The sequence below is a fragment of the Lonchura striata genome, chromosome 20 (genome assembly GCF_046129695.1).
Source record: "Lonchura striata isolate bLonStr1 chromosome 20, bLonStr1.mat, whole genome shotgun sequence".
Taxonomy (NCBI): Eukaryota; Metazoa; Chordata; class Aves; order Passeriformes; family Estrildidae; genus Lonchura; species Lonchura striata.
The window spans coordinates 11303499-11319727 of NC_134622.1; the positions used below are offsets into that span (position 1 = coordinate 11303499).

Consider the following 16229-nt stretch of genomic DNA (forward strand, 5'->3'; position numbering starts at 1 on the left):
TCTGCTGGGGCTGGTGGGACCCTCTGCCCTGCAGCAGGGCCGGGATGGGCTCCTCAGCAGGAGAAGGCACAGGACAGGGCACCGTTTCCCGAGCTCTCACAGACTGCTGTCGCTGCAAAGGCTTTGCTTTCCCTGCAGAGCACTGCTGGATCCAGCCCCACACACGGCCCTCGGGACGCTCTGTGCCTGGTCCGGGTGGGCTCCAGCCCCGTGGATCCGTGACACGCGCCTGGAGCGCCGCGGTGGCTCCGGAGCGAGGGAGGGCATTGCTCTTGGAACTGGGAAATCGCAAAGTGAGGGATCTGCATGCAAAGCGTAGGGAAGCAAATGCAGAAACCTGTTTCTGATTTCAGTGCATGTTTATTTCAGTTTTATACTTATTTCAGGCAAGTGCTTATTACATGGATATCATTCATGTTGGATACCTAAATTCTGGAGCATGAAGAGCCAGTATTGTACAGCTGAATAGTAAAAATACAATATGTACAAAATTAGTTGCTTTTTCACATAGCAGATGTATCCAAACACATAAAAATCTTTACAGTCTAGTTTGTCAATATTCAGTATTTCAGTAAATTGGTAACACAGTGACACGTCCTCACTGTAAACACAGACTGCACCTGCCCAGGTGAGCGCGACACGGGGGCTCCTGTGAGGTGCAGGGGAGGGACGGGGGCTCCGGGCCAGCGATGGCAGCGACTGGGCTCACAGTCAGCAGCTCCAGTGACACATTCCTAACGCGGGAGCACAGCGAGATAAAATAAATAATGCTTTAGGCAGGAGGGGGGTCACATGCAGTGACAGAGCAGGGGGTCCCCGCTCCCACCATGGCTCCTCACCCGGTGATGCCCAGGCTGGGGCCTGACCAGCAGCCAATAAATCATTGGGTGGTCACAGTCGGTCCCTGGTCTGTCGCTCTGTCGAGCCCCACCACACTTTTGGCTCGGGCTGTTAAGGCGTATCCGTAAGGCGTTGGCACCGGGGCGTTCCCCACGGGCAGCACCGCGGCCAGCGCGGGCCTGCGCCTGCCACCGCAGCACAGCCTCGGGGAGGACGTGCCTGCCAGCCAGGGAAAACCCCAGAACAGACACGGGCTGGGAGTTCGGCCACTTCCCTGGTGGGGACTCCTGCACCAGCGCTCCCTCACACTCAGATTTCTATTCACAGCACAAGGGATGGGCTGAATTCATGGGGCTCATCCAGAGCTAGAGCAGAACCAGCTGTGCCGCCCTGATGAGGAGCACCATGACATCCCACGCCCATTCCCACCAGATCCTGGCACACAACAGCCCTGTCCCAGCCCTGACAGAGCAGGGACAGTGGCCAGTGGGGCCTTCCTTCACTGTTCAGCAGCCTCAGGCAAGGAGTGAGGCAGCCTGGGAACAGCCAAACACAACCTCTGCCAAGACTGCACCATCCAGTGCTGGGCTGGTATTTTAATAGTTCAAGTTTGGATTATCAAGTTCTGTATAACAGGGACAGAAAGAAGCCATGACTGATTCTACCCACAGCCTATTTTTCTTAACACTAAACATCTGCTTCTAACAACTGATGTTTCACTCAGGGAGGAAATAACCTAAAGACGGTGTTATAATCCATTTTAATCTGTCCCAAATGATAACAAGGGATGGAAAATAGGCCATAAGTATGAGGGTTTTCCTCTCCTCACCCCCATAGCTTTTAGAATCAAAGTAAGACTGGAATGAACAACTATTCAGAAAAAAACATGCCAAGTCTCAGAGGAGCCTCCCCTGTGAGTGCTCAGAGCTGCCCACCTCCACACCAGCTCCAGGAGCCCTCTGCAGCAGCCACTTATCTGACTCAGCTAATTAAGCAAGTGCCTGAACACCAAGACAGGCTGAGCCAAAGTCCTGCTCAGGTAAGCAGAGGTCACCTGGTTCATCTGGCCAAGGCTGCTCGCTCCACTGACACCGTGGGGACACTGGATACCCATCACAGAAAGCAAAGGGGCCAAACAAGCACTGACCACATCATCACATGGGGCAGAAGACACCTTCCTCCTGACCCCTGGCACACGGGAGGTCTCCAGAGTCCCTTGTACCCACCAACCTGGAACAGTTCTGACTTTTTTTTCTTTAAATGCAAAAAACACCCTCAGGATGCAAACCAGTCCAAAGAGACACAGGCTACATACAAAAACCAGACACAATAAGCCTTGCATTGCATGTCTACAGGAATCTACCAGGCGTGCGCACGGACAACCACACCGACACCGACACAGCAGCGACACCTCACCTCCACCTAAACCACCCAAAGGCTTTTTTTTTTGTTTCTTTTGTTACAGAAGGCCACTTTGAAATAAAGCAAAGAAAAAAAAAAGACAAGGAGCCCAGCAGCAGCAGCAGCAGCAGCAGCATCAGCCGGCTCAGTGGGATGAGGAAGGCCACGGCCAGGCCGTGGGCACCTCGAGAGCAGAGGCCTCTGCAAAGGGCCACCCCCTCCGTCCAGCTCTGCTCAAGAAACCAACACCCAGCCGTGCCCGTGGCCAGGGGCCCAGTGGGGACACTGGAGCCCTTCTGGCCTTCGACAGCCAACACTCAGCCCCAGCACGGACAGACAGATGGACACACACACACACACATGCAGAAGAACCCCGACGGCAGCGGTCTGGCTCCAGCCCTTATTTCCCCATGTGAAATGTGGTCACCAGCTGCCCCCCGTGCCACACAGGGACCCGCTGCCTCTCGGATCCCACGCAAGCAACTGGAGAGAAACGGGAAATCAGATCGCTTCCCTTCCTAAGATAAACTACACAGATCTGGCAAACTTTTACTGGTGAGGTCAGGAATACATTCCTGTATCTAAAGTGTCAGCGTTAAGAGCTCTTTTCAGGGTCATTTTAGAGTAGCGGTGTGGGTGCTTTGCCCTCTGCCTGCACTCCCTGGCAGGCCAGCTGGCAGTGCCTTGGCAGGCACAGCCCAGCACGAGGTTTCCCCGTGGCCATTCTGGGGTTCTGTGCCCACACATCTGCCCAGCTGCAAACACCCCTGGCCGTGCTCCTGAGCTCTAAGCACAGCTCCAGCTCCTGAGCATGATTGGGCTGTTGGCAGCAGGACGTGGAGCATGGGCTGCAAGGGCACCTACCCCTCAGCAGAACCATCTCCACTGACCAACACGCTCCAAGCCAGGTGTGACAGGACAGAAAACCCTCTCAAACTACTATGCAGAAACCCCATTTTCTATTGTTTCTGTGGCATGGTTACCAATAACTAATATTATTCAACAACAGAAGAGATTTCTTGTAAACTTCGTATTTATTGGTTTTTTCGGGGACAAATTAGATCTTACGAATCCCCAAGTGTACATATGTATTTATATATAGCTTTCTCCATAGGGAAAACATAATTCAAAGGAGGAGAAACATTCCTAAAGTGCCCCTTGTCATACAGTACTGAACGGGATTTCTAAGAGCATCAGTGTAAATCCAAAGTTTCTGAGCAAAAGGAAGGGCTGTGGCTGCTCTTCTTCCCATAGAATAGAGTGAAGCTCGCTGACTTTAAAAAACAAAAAGAAAAATCCCAAAGAATGTTTCTGGTAGCCCTGAAAAAGGCAAATGGGAACAGGGGTACACACACTGGAGCAGCTCCTGGGTGGGCCAAGGGAGATGTTCCTGATGGGGAGGTCAACACTCATGAAGGGGATCAGACAGACGGCATCGCACAATTCCAAGGGGAAAGAAAAACTGGCCAGGATACAGCACTGGGCAAGGCAGGGCCACTCTTTGCTCTATACCGTAAGGGAATAGAAGGTGAGGCCAGCAGCACCCCTGTCCATCCAGCACAGGCCATTCAGGAACAGAGCAGATGAGCAGAAAGCTCATCTCCCTGGGGCTCAGCCAACGCTCCTGCACCGAGCACGTTCTCAACCTGGCTCCTTCAGTGAGGAGAATTTGTGATTTTGTGAGCTGGAACAGTAAAAGAAGGCAGAAGCACACGTCCTCCCCCTCCTGAGAAGTGACCCTGCTGCACGTACTCAGCATTGAGTTTCTGATGAGGAGAAACTGAGGCATACCCAACCTTATCTCTCAAATACTGGCACACAATGGCCTCCTTAGGAAAGCACCTGCAGGGAAGAGGACAACAAAGTCCTGGCAATTCTGGGAATCTCCCTGTGTTAATGGTGCATTGGAATGAGAACAAATGATCTGCTTAAATGGGGTTCTATGAAAAGAAATCCTTCAAGGTTTGTCCACTCTGCAGGAGCTGTGCTGGCAAGCACAGCCAAGAGCTCCTGAACGCAAGAATGTATGAAAGAAAAATAAAACAAGTGGTAACTGGGGCTTTATGAACAGACTTCACACAATTCCCAGTGGCACCTGCTCAGAAGGCACAATCACCCCTGACCTCTGCAGTCACTTCTCCTGCCTCCAGACCAGTTTTAACTGGGGACAGTGTGGAACAGGCAGATAGATGTTCTCAATTACATCCCTGACACTGCTTGCACCAGTTCTCACACTGAAGTCCTGCTAGAGCCAACAGGTCTTTTGGGCAGAGGATGGATGCTGTTTTCCTGCAGGAGACCTCGGCCCCACGCTGGACACAGCGCCGTGAGGTGCTCAGCCACCCCCATCTCCTCTCCCAAAGCTCCTGGGCAGATGTGGGACCTCCTCCCATCTTGCCCCAGGAGAACAGCTGCATTTTGCCTGCAGTAAGGACTGTGGAATACTTGCTTTAAAAAGAGAGGAAGACAGAATGGAGATCATTCACAGCAGTAGCTACACACAGTGCAAGGACCAAAACCTTCAGCGAGCAGCACAACACGTCCTAAGCAGCCTCCCGGGCAGGATGGCAGGTACCAGCAGAGCCAAACAGCATTCCTCCTCTCCTGGCTCTCTGGGATTTGCCACTGCCCTCACACAGGTCTGCCCCAACCACCGGGAAGGGGGAACAGGAGGGTCCTGAGGGATGAGGGTTCTTTGGTGCACGTCTCACTGTCAGACACGAGCTCTCACACTGATCTCCTGCAGCAAACCCTTATCCTGCATAAGGAGAGATTGCTTCCCTATCAAAGGGAACAAAGCTGTTTGAACTGCCTGTGCTCTGGAAGGGAACCACATCCCCTTTTATCCCCGCCAAACCCACTGGCTCCCACACCAAAGCATGATCAGGACAGAACAAACTAACAAACATTAACCCATGCAGCAAATCTACCTCATTTCTCTGTCTTCTTGTCCCAGGTTCCACTCACCAGGCCACAGAAATGCCTTGCAAGCTGCCAGCACAAAGTGTGTGCCTCTGCCAAACAACAAACCCGAGAAACCTGGGGGGAGCTTGGACCGGCAGGAGGGACCCTGACCGGGGCCATGCCATGCACAGAGATCTGCAAAACCAATTACTGCATCAGCAAACCAAGCCAGACCAAATACAAATTCCCCCAAAAACATCCAAACAAAGCATTGTCAATCGTTAAAATAATAAAAACCAGTATTTTTTTGACATAGCTATAAGATCAAGTCATTTATAAAATGGCAACAAATCAAGTCTGGTTGTGTATTCTTTTTCCTTTTATTAGACAGGACAGAGAATTTCCTTGAAATGCCATAGCAAGTCACAGTGATTTTAGATGATTTTTGAAATGTAATATATTGATGGAAAATACCTTAAACATGGTTTGACTCGTGGTTTGTTGTTGGGGGTTTTTTTGTCACTGTACTCTGGTCCACCAAACCATCTATCTTATAGTTTCTTGTTTAGAGAGGACACTCTGGCTTCTTCCTCCAAAAATGAATTTTGTCTCATAATCCTGCAAAATAATCAACCTTACAAAAGGCCTTCAAATGTTATATTTATATATATATGTATATACATATATATATACACACACATACACACATATATATAAATATAGACTTCTATGATTTTTTCCCATTCTACGCAATGTCTCAATAAAGAGATCAGCAATTTTTATTCTACAAAGAAGCAACACATAAGAGGGCAAAATTAAAGTCTTAAGAACATCATATCCATAGTTCACTCATTACACATAAAAGGAAAAAAAATCACCATGAACAACTGTCTTTGAAGTTTCTCAGCGGAGCGGCCCCGCGGCGGAGCGGCCCCGTCCCGGCGGCGGGCCCGGCACGGGACAGCCCGGCCCCGGTTCCGCGCCTCCTCCCGCCGAGCCGGGCCGGGCCGGGCGTGTTGGAATGTACGGAGTTTCCTTAGGAAAGGTTCCCAACAAAGACCTCGCCGTCCCCTCTAGGCCAGCTTCAGCGTGCTCACCGGGAACGACGGCATGGTCACCATAGTCACGGGGTTTAGGACCGTCTGCCCGACCAGCTGCGGGTGGTGCACAACCTGGGCTCCCACGGCCGGCTTGGCCACCACGGCCGGCTGGCCCAGGCTCGCGGTGCCGTTCACTTGCTGGTGCGAGATGGTGTGAGCGATGTGGCTCACCACGGGCTGGCTGACGGCCACGGGCTGGGGGTAGATGGGCAGCTGCGGGCCCAGGTGAGCCATGTGGTTGATGGTGGCTGGGTGCACAGTGATGTGGCCGATGGGCTGAGCAGCAGTGGTGAGTTGCACGGGGCTGGATGTGGAAGGTGCAATGTGAGCAATGTGCTTGGTCTGTGGCCCCTGAATGACGTGGTTGACAGTCTGGATGACCGAGGCGTGGGTGGTGGCGGTGTGGGCGATAACAGTCGATTGCACGGTCGAGGCCGCCACGATGTGAGTCTGTGCAGGGACGATCGCCTGCGGCGGGACCAGTGCTTGCGTCTGTAGGGAGGGCTGGGCGTGGGGCTTCTGCTGGATGGACACGTGTGGGGGCAGGACCGCGGGGAGCGGGGCGGCAGCACTGGGGGGGACGGCTTTCAGCAGCTCTGGGTGCTGGCGCTGGGTGAGTTTTGGTAATGAGTTCACTGGCCTGTCATCTTCCATATCTTCCATATCCATGTTGTCTTCACCCTCTGGAAAACACGAAAGGAAGAAACTCCCATAAAAACGCAAGCAGAGCGTGAACTGGACCAACGAGCCTCCCTACAAGGCAGCATCAGCAGAAGAAGACGTGCAGGAGACGTCACTGAGCTACAGGCTGGTGGCACAGTGGCATGGCACGGCATGGCACAGCCCTCTCCTCACTGCCTATGGACCAAGAACCCAGGGCCAGGCAAGTGTGACAGCCCAAAAACCCAGCTGGAGCAGGGTGCTCCCAACAGGCTGAGAGGTGGCACTGGGCAGGCAAGGAGAGCACCACAAACAGAGGCTGACAGAAAACACCTGGCTGAGCTGTCTGGGCTGAAGTGGGCTCCTTCTGGGAAGAGGAACGGGGTTTCTTTTCCTGGCCAGTTGTTCCACTGATAGGCACCACACCTTCTGCTCCCAGAGCAGGAAGGAAATTGCCATGAAGAAACATGGCAGCAAAACTCTTGTCTGAAAGGTCTGGAAAATGGACTCTTGTCCAGTCCAGGAACTAAGGAAGCAAAACAGGAACATACTAGCCCTGAGATTAGAAGACAAGCCTGGCACCCTGCACTGCCTGTTCTAGCGCCAGCCATGGAGCAAGGAATAAAAATCTTAGGAGACACAGAAGCAGCAGGAAGACCAGGAAGACACTTCCCCTTCACAGCTCTGCGAAGCAGAGCTTGATGCGGTCGTTTCGGCAGAGGCCACTGCAGAGGGAACAGCTGGCACTTATAACGACAAAGCACTGCTACTCCAACTTCCATCAGACCACACCTGGAGCCTCTCCTACCATCAGAGGTGATGAGCCTGAACAAACTCAGGTTCTCACTTCCCAGAACCTGCTATATCATCTGCCTGGCATGCCAAGAGCAAATGCCAGCTTAAAGAACTGCTGTGAATGGTCCTGCACTGCTACAGCCTCCATGTCTCTGGAAAGCTCTGCATCCAGACTGCCTGCTCTTCCTGCTGCAAATCCCTGGCGTGGAGAGAAGAATGCATTCTCCCGTCTCACAGAAACTTCTCGCTGGAACCGCATGTCAGATATCCATTAGTGTCATTTCATCTTCACTGTGAATCCTCCTCACACAATGTGAAGGCTCATTAAAAGTTGTTCAAATGCTCTGGTGATCCTCCCTGTACCAAATCCTTCTTCCATATGTGCTGAACACCCTCCCACATCCACACAACTACACCAGGATGCCCTAATGAGTAGAGCTGCAGAACTGTGCAGGAAAATACCTACGTTTGGAAAGCAGGGATTTATCTCCACAATGAGGTCAGATGTGCAAACCTGCATTTTGTATCTACCTGACACTGATGCACAACTTTCAGTTTACTTCACATGAGCAGCAGTGTGTTGTTAACAACATCAATCATTCCAAAAACTCCAAAACCTTTTACTTTATTCTGAATGCAAAGAAACCCAGATGCTGCTAAATGAAGATCCCCATCACTCCATGTGACTACGTCAGTGATCCTCCAAGATGATTATGAAAAAAGAGAACACTTATGGGTACCTGATGCTGTCGAGGTAGATGCCTGGTCATCCTCTGGCTGAACTGTCTGTCGAATAATTCTGTCAATCTCCAAAACATCCATCCACTGGCTCAACTCGTTCTTCAGTTCTGCCAGCCGCTGCTGGGTAGCGATCTTCTCCCTCGCCAGCCGCTCCATCTCGTGTTCATATTCTTTTTCCTTCCTCTTTAAAGTCTGAAGTTGGAGAAAAGAAAAAGAAATATTATGAGAGCAAAGACAAGAATAACTTACACTAATCTGGTCACTCCCATGTCCACAGCTCATTATTTTATACTGTCAATTATGCTGGTGTAAAATGTGTTCAGCCATATTGACACCTGCCAAATTCGGGCAGAAAGAGGAGGACAAGAGCTGGCACATAAAGTATTGCTCTTGTTGAAGGCTTTCTGCTTTCTGAGGGAAAACTGGTAAGCTCCCAATGGGAAATGCTTAGAAGAAAAAGCCTAAGTACTGATGAGCTTCTGAGCAACACACACCACACTAAGAGTTCCTGCCCTAGAGGAGACGGTGGATGGTAGAGCCAACAACCCCCTGCATCACGGGGCAATCCTGAGGTCCAACAGGAAGGAAGGGTGCATGCTGTCCTCTCCTGTGCCCCCTTGGTGCTGGGAATCACCACATCCATTGGTAAGGTCAGGGGAGCAGCTGCATCAGTCAGCACAATACAGAGAAGTGTCCCACACTGCCCAGCACTACTGCTGGGAAATACAAACCACACCCTGCAAGGGGGATCAACTGTTCCAAGGCCTCTTCTGTGAGTTTTCAAACCAGTGTAGCACTGCACAGTCAGAGACCTGGTCCCCTAGCCCAGGGCCACACTATATGCATAAGAGACAAAATTAGGTGAAATCTGTAAAACCACATACAGACTCTCCATTTTCTGAAGTTAAGTTTCACCACTGGGAATTTAAATCCCACACACACTTCTGAAAATACCAGCCACACAGAGCCCACACGGATGCTCCTATTCCCTCACTGCTGGCAAGCACTGCGCTCAAAAGCAAACCCCACACCTGGCAGAGGACCAGGTTCTTGGTCTTCTTAACACATCTCTTCATTTCTCTCTCAGGTTGTCCAGGATGAGTACAATCAGAGCCTGACATCATGCCTTTCAATAGTTCTGCTGGTGCTGTAGCTCACAGGTTTGCTGGGAAGGACCTCAAAGCCTGTTCAGCCAGCCTTTAATGCAGCCTAAGGTGACACAGATTAGGGCAGCTCCTACCGATACCTTTGTCCTGGTAATAACAATAAAGGAAGTATTTTTAAAAGAGCCGAGCAATGTGTGTTAGCAGGGCACAACCACTGCAGGTGTGTCAATGGAGACAGCTCCTCTCCCTCCAGATCAGCTAAAAGCTCCTCAAAACAGAGGGTTTTCAGACAAAGGGGGCAGTTCTCTCCTGTTGCTTTTCAAGCCAAACCAGGCAGCAGACAGGCCAACGCCATGATCCCACAGTTCTGTGGATCAGCAGCCCACTGCAGGGAGGTAGCCATGGGGACAGCCAGGAAGGAAGGATGGGGACTCCTGGAATCCTGGCTCTGCACCAGCCCTGACTTGTAGCCCAGAGATTCCCACGTGGCTGAGGCCCAAATCCACAGGCTAGCTTTAAAGTCTGTTTCCTATCAAGTGCAGCCAAAGTATTTTGCCTGACCCAGAAAAGTCATGTGCTGTGTGTGCTCTGATTGCCTTGCAAAGGGGTGTGGATGAGACACAGAAGGATGGAGGGCAAGGTGACGAGGAAGGTGCACACTCCCGGATCAGGTTTAAACACGCAAGGAGACTTGTGTGTAACTTGTCTGGATGGCTTCCCTATGTCATCAGGAAAGAGGGCAGCAGAAGGCAGGCTGAGGCTAAACCTGCTGTGCAAACATGAGCCCAGTCCCTCTTGGCAGCATCTCCCCAAAGCTGCTCTCCAGGCAGGGCAGGAGAGGACAGAACAGGAACAGCTCTCCAGGAGGAGCAGCAGCCTCCACCGCAGCGGGCACAGCACTCGCATATTCAAGCAGATTTGGCTTCACTCCCTGCTGTGAGAGGAGACTCCCAGCACTGGGGGAAAGCACTACTGTAAAGTATGAGCAGGGCAGCTGGTAATTACTTACAAACTTTTAATTACTGGGAAGGCAGGCAAACCCTTAGCAAGCACCAGGACAAGTCTCCCAGCCAAGAGAGCCAGGGAATTCACTATGTCACTCTGCAGGCACTCCACAGGCTCTGGGACATGGCACTGCTCCAAGCCCAACCCTGTGGGCTCTGCCTCCCTCAGAGCCAGCAGTCCCAGCTCCTGACTGGGTGCCAGCTCCCGGCAGCCCCTTGCTGGGTCTGCATCTCCTCCCTGGGCTCTGGCACGGCTGGGCGCTCTCCACGGGGAGCTGCTGGGGAGGCTGGATCAGCAGATGGGCTGGAGGCACCAGTAAATGTTTCAAAACCTATTTTGGGATGCAATTCACTGGAGCTCACTTGGTAAAGACAGATCTCCAGGCTGAGCTGCTCTGGCCTAGTAATGAATGTGGTGGGATGAAGTGCAGCCCTCTTCCCTCTCCCGTGAGCTGCCCTCCCAGCACTGCCCCACTCTCTGCAGGTACACGTGGCTGCAGTCCCCTCCCAGGCTCCGCAGGGACTGGGAGCAAGGAGAGCCCTGGCCCACTGCAGACACGACGTGGAGGGACAGGAGCAGGGCCCCGTGCCCGTGCCGCTCTCCCCGCAGCACCACGCGTCTCCCTCTGCCCGCGGCGCTCTGCCCTGGGCACACGCAGCTCTCTGGCATCCGCCCCCTGGCAGATTATTTTCTGCAAATCATCCTGCCCACATCAGGGGCCAGAATTTCCCATCAGTCAACAGAAAGTCCACAGTGACAGCCAGCCCTGAGTCATTTGGATTGTGGTCACTGACCTGCCCCGGCACATCAAAGCCTTTAGAGACACCCACTGATCCCCACAATGCTCTTCTAAACAGGAATTTCTGTCAGCACTATCACCATGGATCCCATGCAATACAAAACCAGACACTTTAAAATAACATATAACTACACAGACACTTTTCCCCAGACCCGAGCCTCTGCAATTTTCCAACAGTGGGCATGTAATGGTAGCACTGAAAAGGGCAGCAGGGACCCTAAAACTACAAACACCACAATAATTGAGAATTAAATTTTGATAAAAGAAATCCATACAAATGCCCAAACACCTTTCCTTTGAAATCTGAAATTTCATTTAGGCAGAGGCTTGGGCCAGCTGCAGGGCAGGAGCTGCCACCTGACCTGCCTCCACAGCCACTGGGAAGGACCATGGCAGGGGCTGGCACCTGGGATGACAGTTAAGGTGCTTGCCAAGATCCTGAAGGACACACACTTCACCTGGCTCATGAAATACTGATCCTGTTTCTGATCCTGATCACTGAAGTTACCTGCATTTCTGTTTTCCCACTTTCTCAGGGAGAGGCCAGGCTGGCCCCAGGAAGGCCAGGCATGCCCCTCCAGCTCTGTTCTGTTGGCAGGGGGCAGCCCAAAGCTGGGGGCAGCTTCTCACTGAGCCCACCCCATCCCAGAATACTCTTTGCAAGCACCAGGCTCCAGCGCAGACCCTCCTTCTTACGTCTGCGCCTCCATCACTGTAGCATTTCTTTTTTTCCTGTTGAGCAATTGGGAACCCTGGTTGCCCAGGCAACTGTTACACTGCAGTGTGAGGAACCTACAGAAGCTATGACTTTACAACTCTTTTATTTTTTGCACTTAAAAAAATGAGCATCACTTAAAAGAGTAGGCCCTGGCCATGCCAAGGGGGAAGCTGAGCTACCCCAGGAAGAAATAATGGATTTCCTCATACTCTTGTGAATCCATCAAAGGATTTTGATGCTTGGGAAATTTTGCAAATCAACTGCTGGCTCTGTGAAAGCAGATGATGCTCCTCTCTGAACGCTCTCAGTCCTGCTGGGCTGAAGCTGAGTGAGGACTCTGCAGCAGAGCAAGGGCTGGACCCTCCCCTGGCAGGCACAGCAGGGGCTGCTCCATGCCCAGGTGAAGCGGTGACAAGGACACAAGGGCACTGGCGAGTCCCATCATCTTATTTAAACACCAGCAACCAAATTAAAATCCACATGTGGATTTGCTTTTGCTCCCCTAGAGTATCTGATTCTCCTCCTGTACCTGTCAGCTCCTTGGCAGCCTTTATCCACCTGGATTATTAAAGCAGGACCAGACAACTGCAGTGACAGCTCAGGCCTGACACAATTCCAGTGGTAATCTTCCCCACTTTGTGCCCACTGTCCTGGCTGGTTTGGAGCTGCTATTTGGTCCTTGTGTGCATCTCCCTGTCATCATCCCTCGCTGCACAGGCTGCACCCACCTTCCAGCAGCTCCCTGCAGGGTGGGCACCACCCACCACTGCTCAACCTGGCTGCAAGGGCAGGGTGAACTTCTAGACAGAAATACTTCCCAGAACAGGAAATATGCCTGCAGCAATCGTAAAAATGAGAACATGCATTGGTATTTACATTTATAATTTCACACTGATAACTGCACTTCAGGCTCCTGATAAGAAGAGACATCAGGCCTTAATCTGAGATCAAAACTAGGGCTGGAACGTGGCTGGTTGCACCGACCTGTCAGAGTCAGCCTCCTGAAGCACCACACTCTGGACAAAGTACAAACAGTCACTGGGGCAGAGGGGAGGAACGATCCAAATCAGGAAGACAAAAAATAAATTCAGAAAAAAATAAACAACAAACAAACAAACCACCAAAATCCCACCAAAAAAGCCCTCAAAACAAAACAAACAAACAGAAAGGCAGCGACCAACTGGAACCCACAGTACAACAAAGCAGGGAAAAGCAGAGCCATCCCCAGGCCAGTCACTGGCCCCTTGCCCGCTGTCACCCGGGTAAGCAGATCTGGTTTAATTCCTTGATATGACTCCCAAGAACACAAGAAATTCCGTTTTAAAATAACTGAAGTATGACTTGCAATCACTTGGTGTTTAGTTTGGTCATGTCTTTTGCTTTTCCTATTTTTATTTTTTAACCAATCTCTATTGTTCAGGAAGGAAATGAGACATTTCTAATGATTCCAGTGGATTCCAGATGCCCCAAAGACCCTGAAATACCATGGTGTGCTTGTTACTTAGAAAATAACCACAAACAAATTAAAATAACTTGACAAATTAAAACTTGATAGTTTTTAATTTCAAATTTAATTCTGCAGCACTTAAATTAAAAAAAAACTGAAGTGAAAAAAATTGTGGGAAATATGCTTTTGAGATTAAGTGTCATCATTTTCTGCAAACAGAAATGAAGCATGCTGCATCTCAAGAAGGGATTATTATTAACAACATGACTGCTGGATGCAGGACCCCAACGCTCTTCCCAAGCTTTGTGATGACACATAGACAGCAGCTCCAGAGGGTAACAGGCAGGTTTACCCTTGGAGCCATAGCCAGAGCTGTCTGCCAGGCACAAGGAGGAGATTTCTGATCAGACACTTTATCCCTACATCCACTTGCTGCAGTGCTTCTGTATTTTCCTTGCAGGCAGGTCTAAGCAGCTGCTGCAGGAGCCAAGGCAGAGTTTTGGTTGGGTCCTGGGTGTAGCCCTCCCTTTGTTCCCATTCCTACACCTTGGCTCAGCCAACAGGCACATGGCACAGGTGAGCTGCACACCTGAAGGGATCCTGTGCAGGGAGCAGGGCAGTGAGGGCTTCTCCTGGGAGAGGAGCAGCTCTGGAGGTGATGCAGTCCAGGAGCCATGGCTCTGGCAGAGGCACTCCCCACAGCACGGCAGCAGGCCCGAGGTCCCAGTCACTCTGAGATGGTGCCATCCTCCCACATCACCTCTCCTTCCTGTTTCCCCATTCATCTAAGGAGGTCAGTGCCAGCTACTCACACCACCCCAGCAGCTCCACCCACGGCCCACGGAGCAGATCTGGGTCACCAGAGGATTTCTCTCCATCCGTCTCCCTAGGTGGCAGAGGGAGGACACAAATCCCAGCTGCTGAAGGCAAACTGACTCCAGCACCTGTGTGAGCCGTGAGGCAGAGCCGTGTCCAGGTGTAAACCTCAGTCTGTGCAGGAAGCTGGGGGCTGCCCTGCTGCTGGCACAGCAGCCACGGTGCCCTCTGCCCATGGCACTCACACTGCCACTGCTGCTCACAGTGCTGCCCATGGCACTCACACTGCCACTGCTGCTCATACCGCTGCCCACAGGGCTGGAGCTCCTCTGCCGGGCTCAGGGGTTGCCTTTGCTGTGTTTGGGGCTTTGCTGTGTTTCAAAGGCGGGCAACTTCTGCAGTGTCACACACAAAACAGAGCCCATGCAACCACGCTGCAATTATCACCACGCTCGTTAGGGCCCAGGCGCTGCCTCCCCTGCCATGCCAGCTCTCACAGCAGGTGGCAACCAGAACAAGCAACAGCCCCCAAACACATCAGCTACCACACAGCAGCATTCCCAAACCCTGTGCTGCAATCCACTTACAGGCTGCTTTGGTTTTTACAACCCTGAGTACTTCTTCAAACTACTACTTAAATGACAGCAGTGGAACAGGTGTGGATTCTCTGACAATTACAAACACACTGACAGATTTACAATTCCATTCACCCTTTCCAAATTCTCATGTACAAGTAATGAGTGTGATACTTAAAAAAAAAAAAATCACTATCCCTCTTGGCGATGGTTAAGAAACGGCCTCAAATTACTCAACAAGGTCCAAATGCTGGACATTTTTATCACTATTACAGGACATGTTTTGTGGCCAATCCTGCAAATAAAAATGCCCTGATGGCTCGCTGGATGAGGTTCCCTGCAGACAGGTCCTGCTGCAGCTGGAGGAACAGTGGGGAATTAAACACTGGGGTTTTTTTTAAGGTCTTATTTCTTATCACTTTCTGAAATCTACAGATGACACCACGTTGTATGACCATAGCCTATGGATGCTGGAGGCCTTCTTTACTGACACTGAGATTCAGACTAATTAGACAAGATAGAATCAGTGGATCAGGCCAGGTAAATAAACAATGTGAAGCAGCACAGCTTGGCATCTGAACGCTGCTCACGTGAGGGAGGCATGGCAGGTACTGATGGACCCCACTCTTACAGACAAGTTTTACAGAAGACGAGTATATTCACCTCATAGCTGGCACAGAATAAGAAATAACAGTTACAGCCATCCTCGTCAAGGTGGGGAACTTAACAGCATTCAGCAGCATGGTTCAGTTCATGCATTTTCATCAATAATCCAGTCACAACAGTGCCTGAATGTAAATGAGTTCTGATCTTTAACCACAACCATTGTCAGACCTGTGGTTTGTGTCTGCAATCCAGCACCTCCCTGCACCAGGACCTGGCATGGCTGCAGGGCCCTTTGCACCCATCAACACCCAAATCAAGCACTGCTATGGGACCCAAAAATCCACCGGTCTTGTTCTGGTCCTCTACACAGACAGGGATGAATGATTGTGCTCTAGCACCAGTAAAGTGACTGGTAAATACAACGAACTAGAAGACAAAGAGATGCTGTGAATCTTAAGAGGAAAACGTAGCCAATGTAAAACCAGTATCTGGTCTGTTCACATACCCACAAGATCAGCTTAAAAAGGGCTTCACAAAGGATTTTTATGTGCACTACTTAGGCATCCTCGGATAGCACTTTGGATTCATTCTACCCTGAAGGTAGTCAAATCTGTTGATTACTGCTGGCATGAATAGGAAAGTGTATCATTCTTAGGTGCACAACTGTTACTTTAGGCAGTTTGAGAAGCCAAGGGAGATGAGGTGAGGATAAACAC

The 16229-nt window shown here is 51.0% G+C and overlaps 1 protein-coding gene across 1 annotated transcript in view; it reads right to left on the bottom strand.

The window, feature by feature from the left end:
* Positions 1-340: 340 nt before the first annotated feature.
* The window catches only part of MNT (MAX network transcriptional repressor), a 32030-nt gene continuing 16141 nt past the window's right edge, over positions 341-16229 (bottom strand). Inside the window, exons 5-6 of the mRNA XM_021533068.1 lie at positions 8441-8633; positions 341-6928 (exon numbers count right to left, since the gene is read on the bottom strand). Coding sequence (XP_021388743.1) covers positions 6219-6928; positions 8441-8633 — 903 coding nt within the window. The 3' untranslated portion in view covers positions 341-6218. The remainder of the gene's footprint in view (positions 6929-8440; positions 8634-16229) is intronic.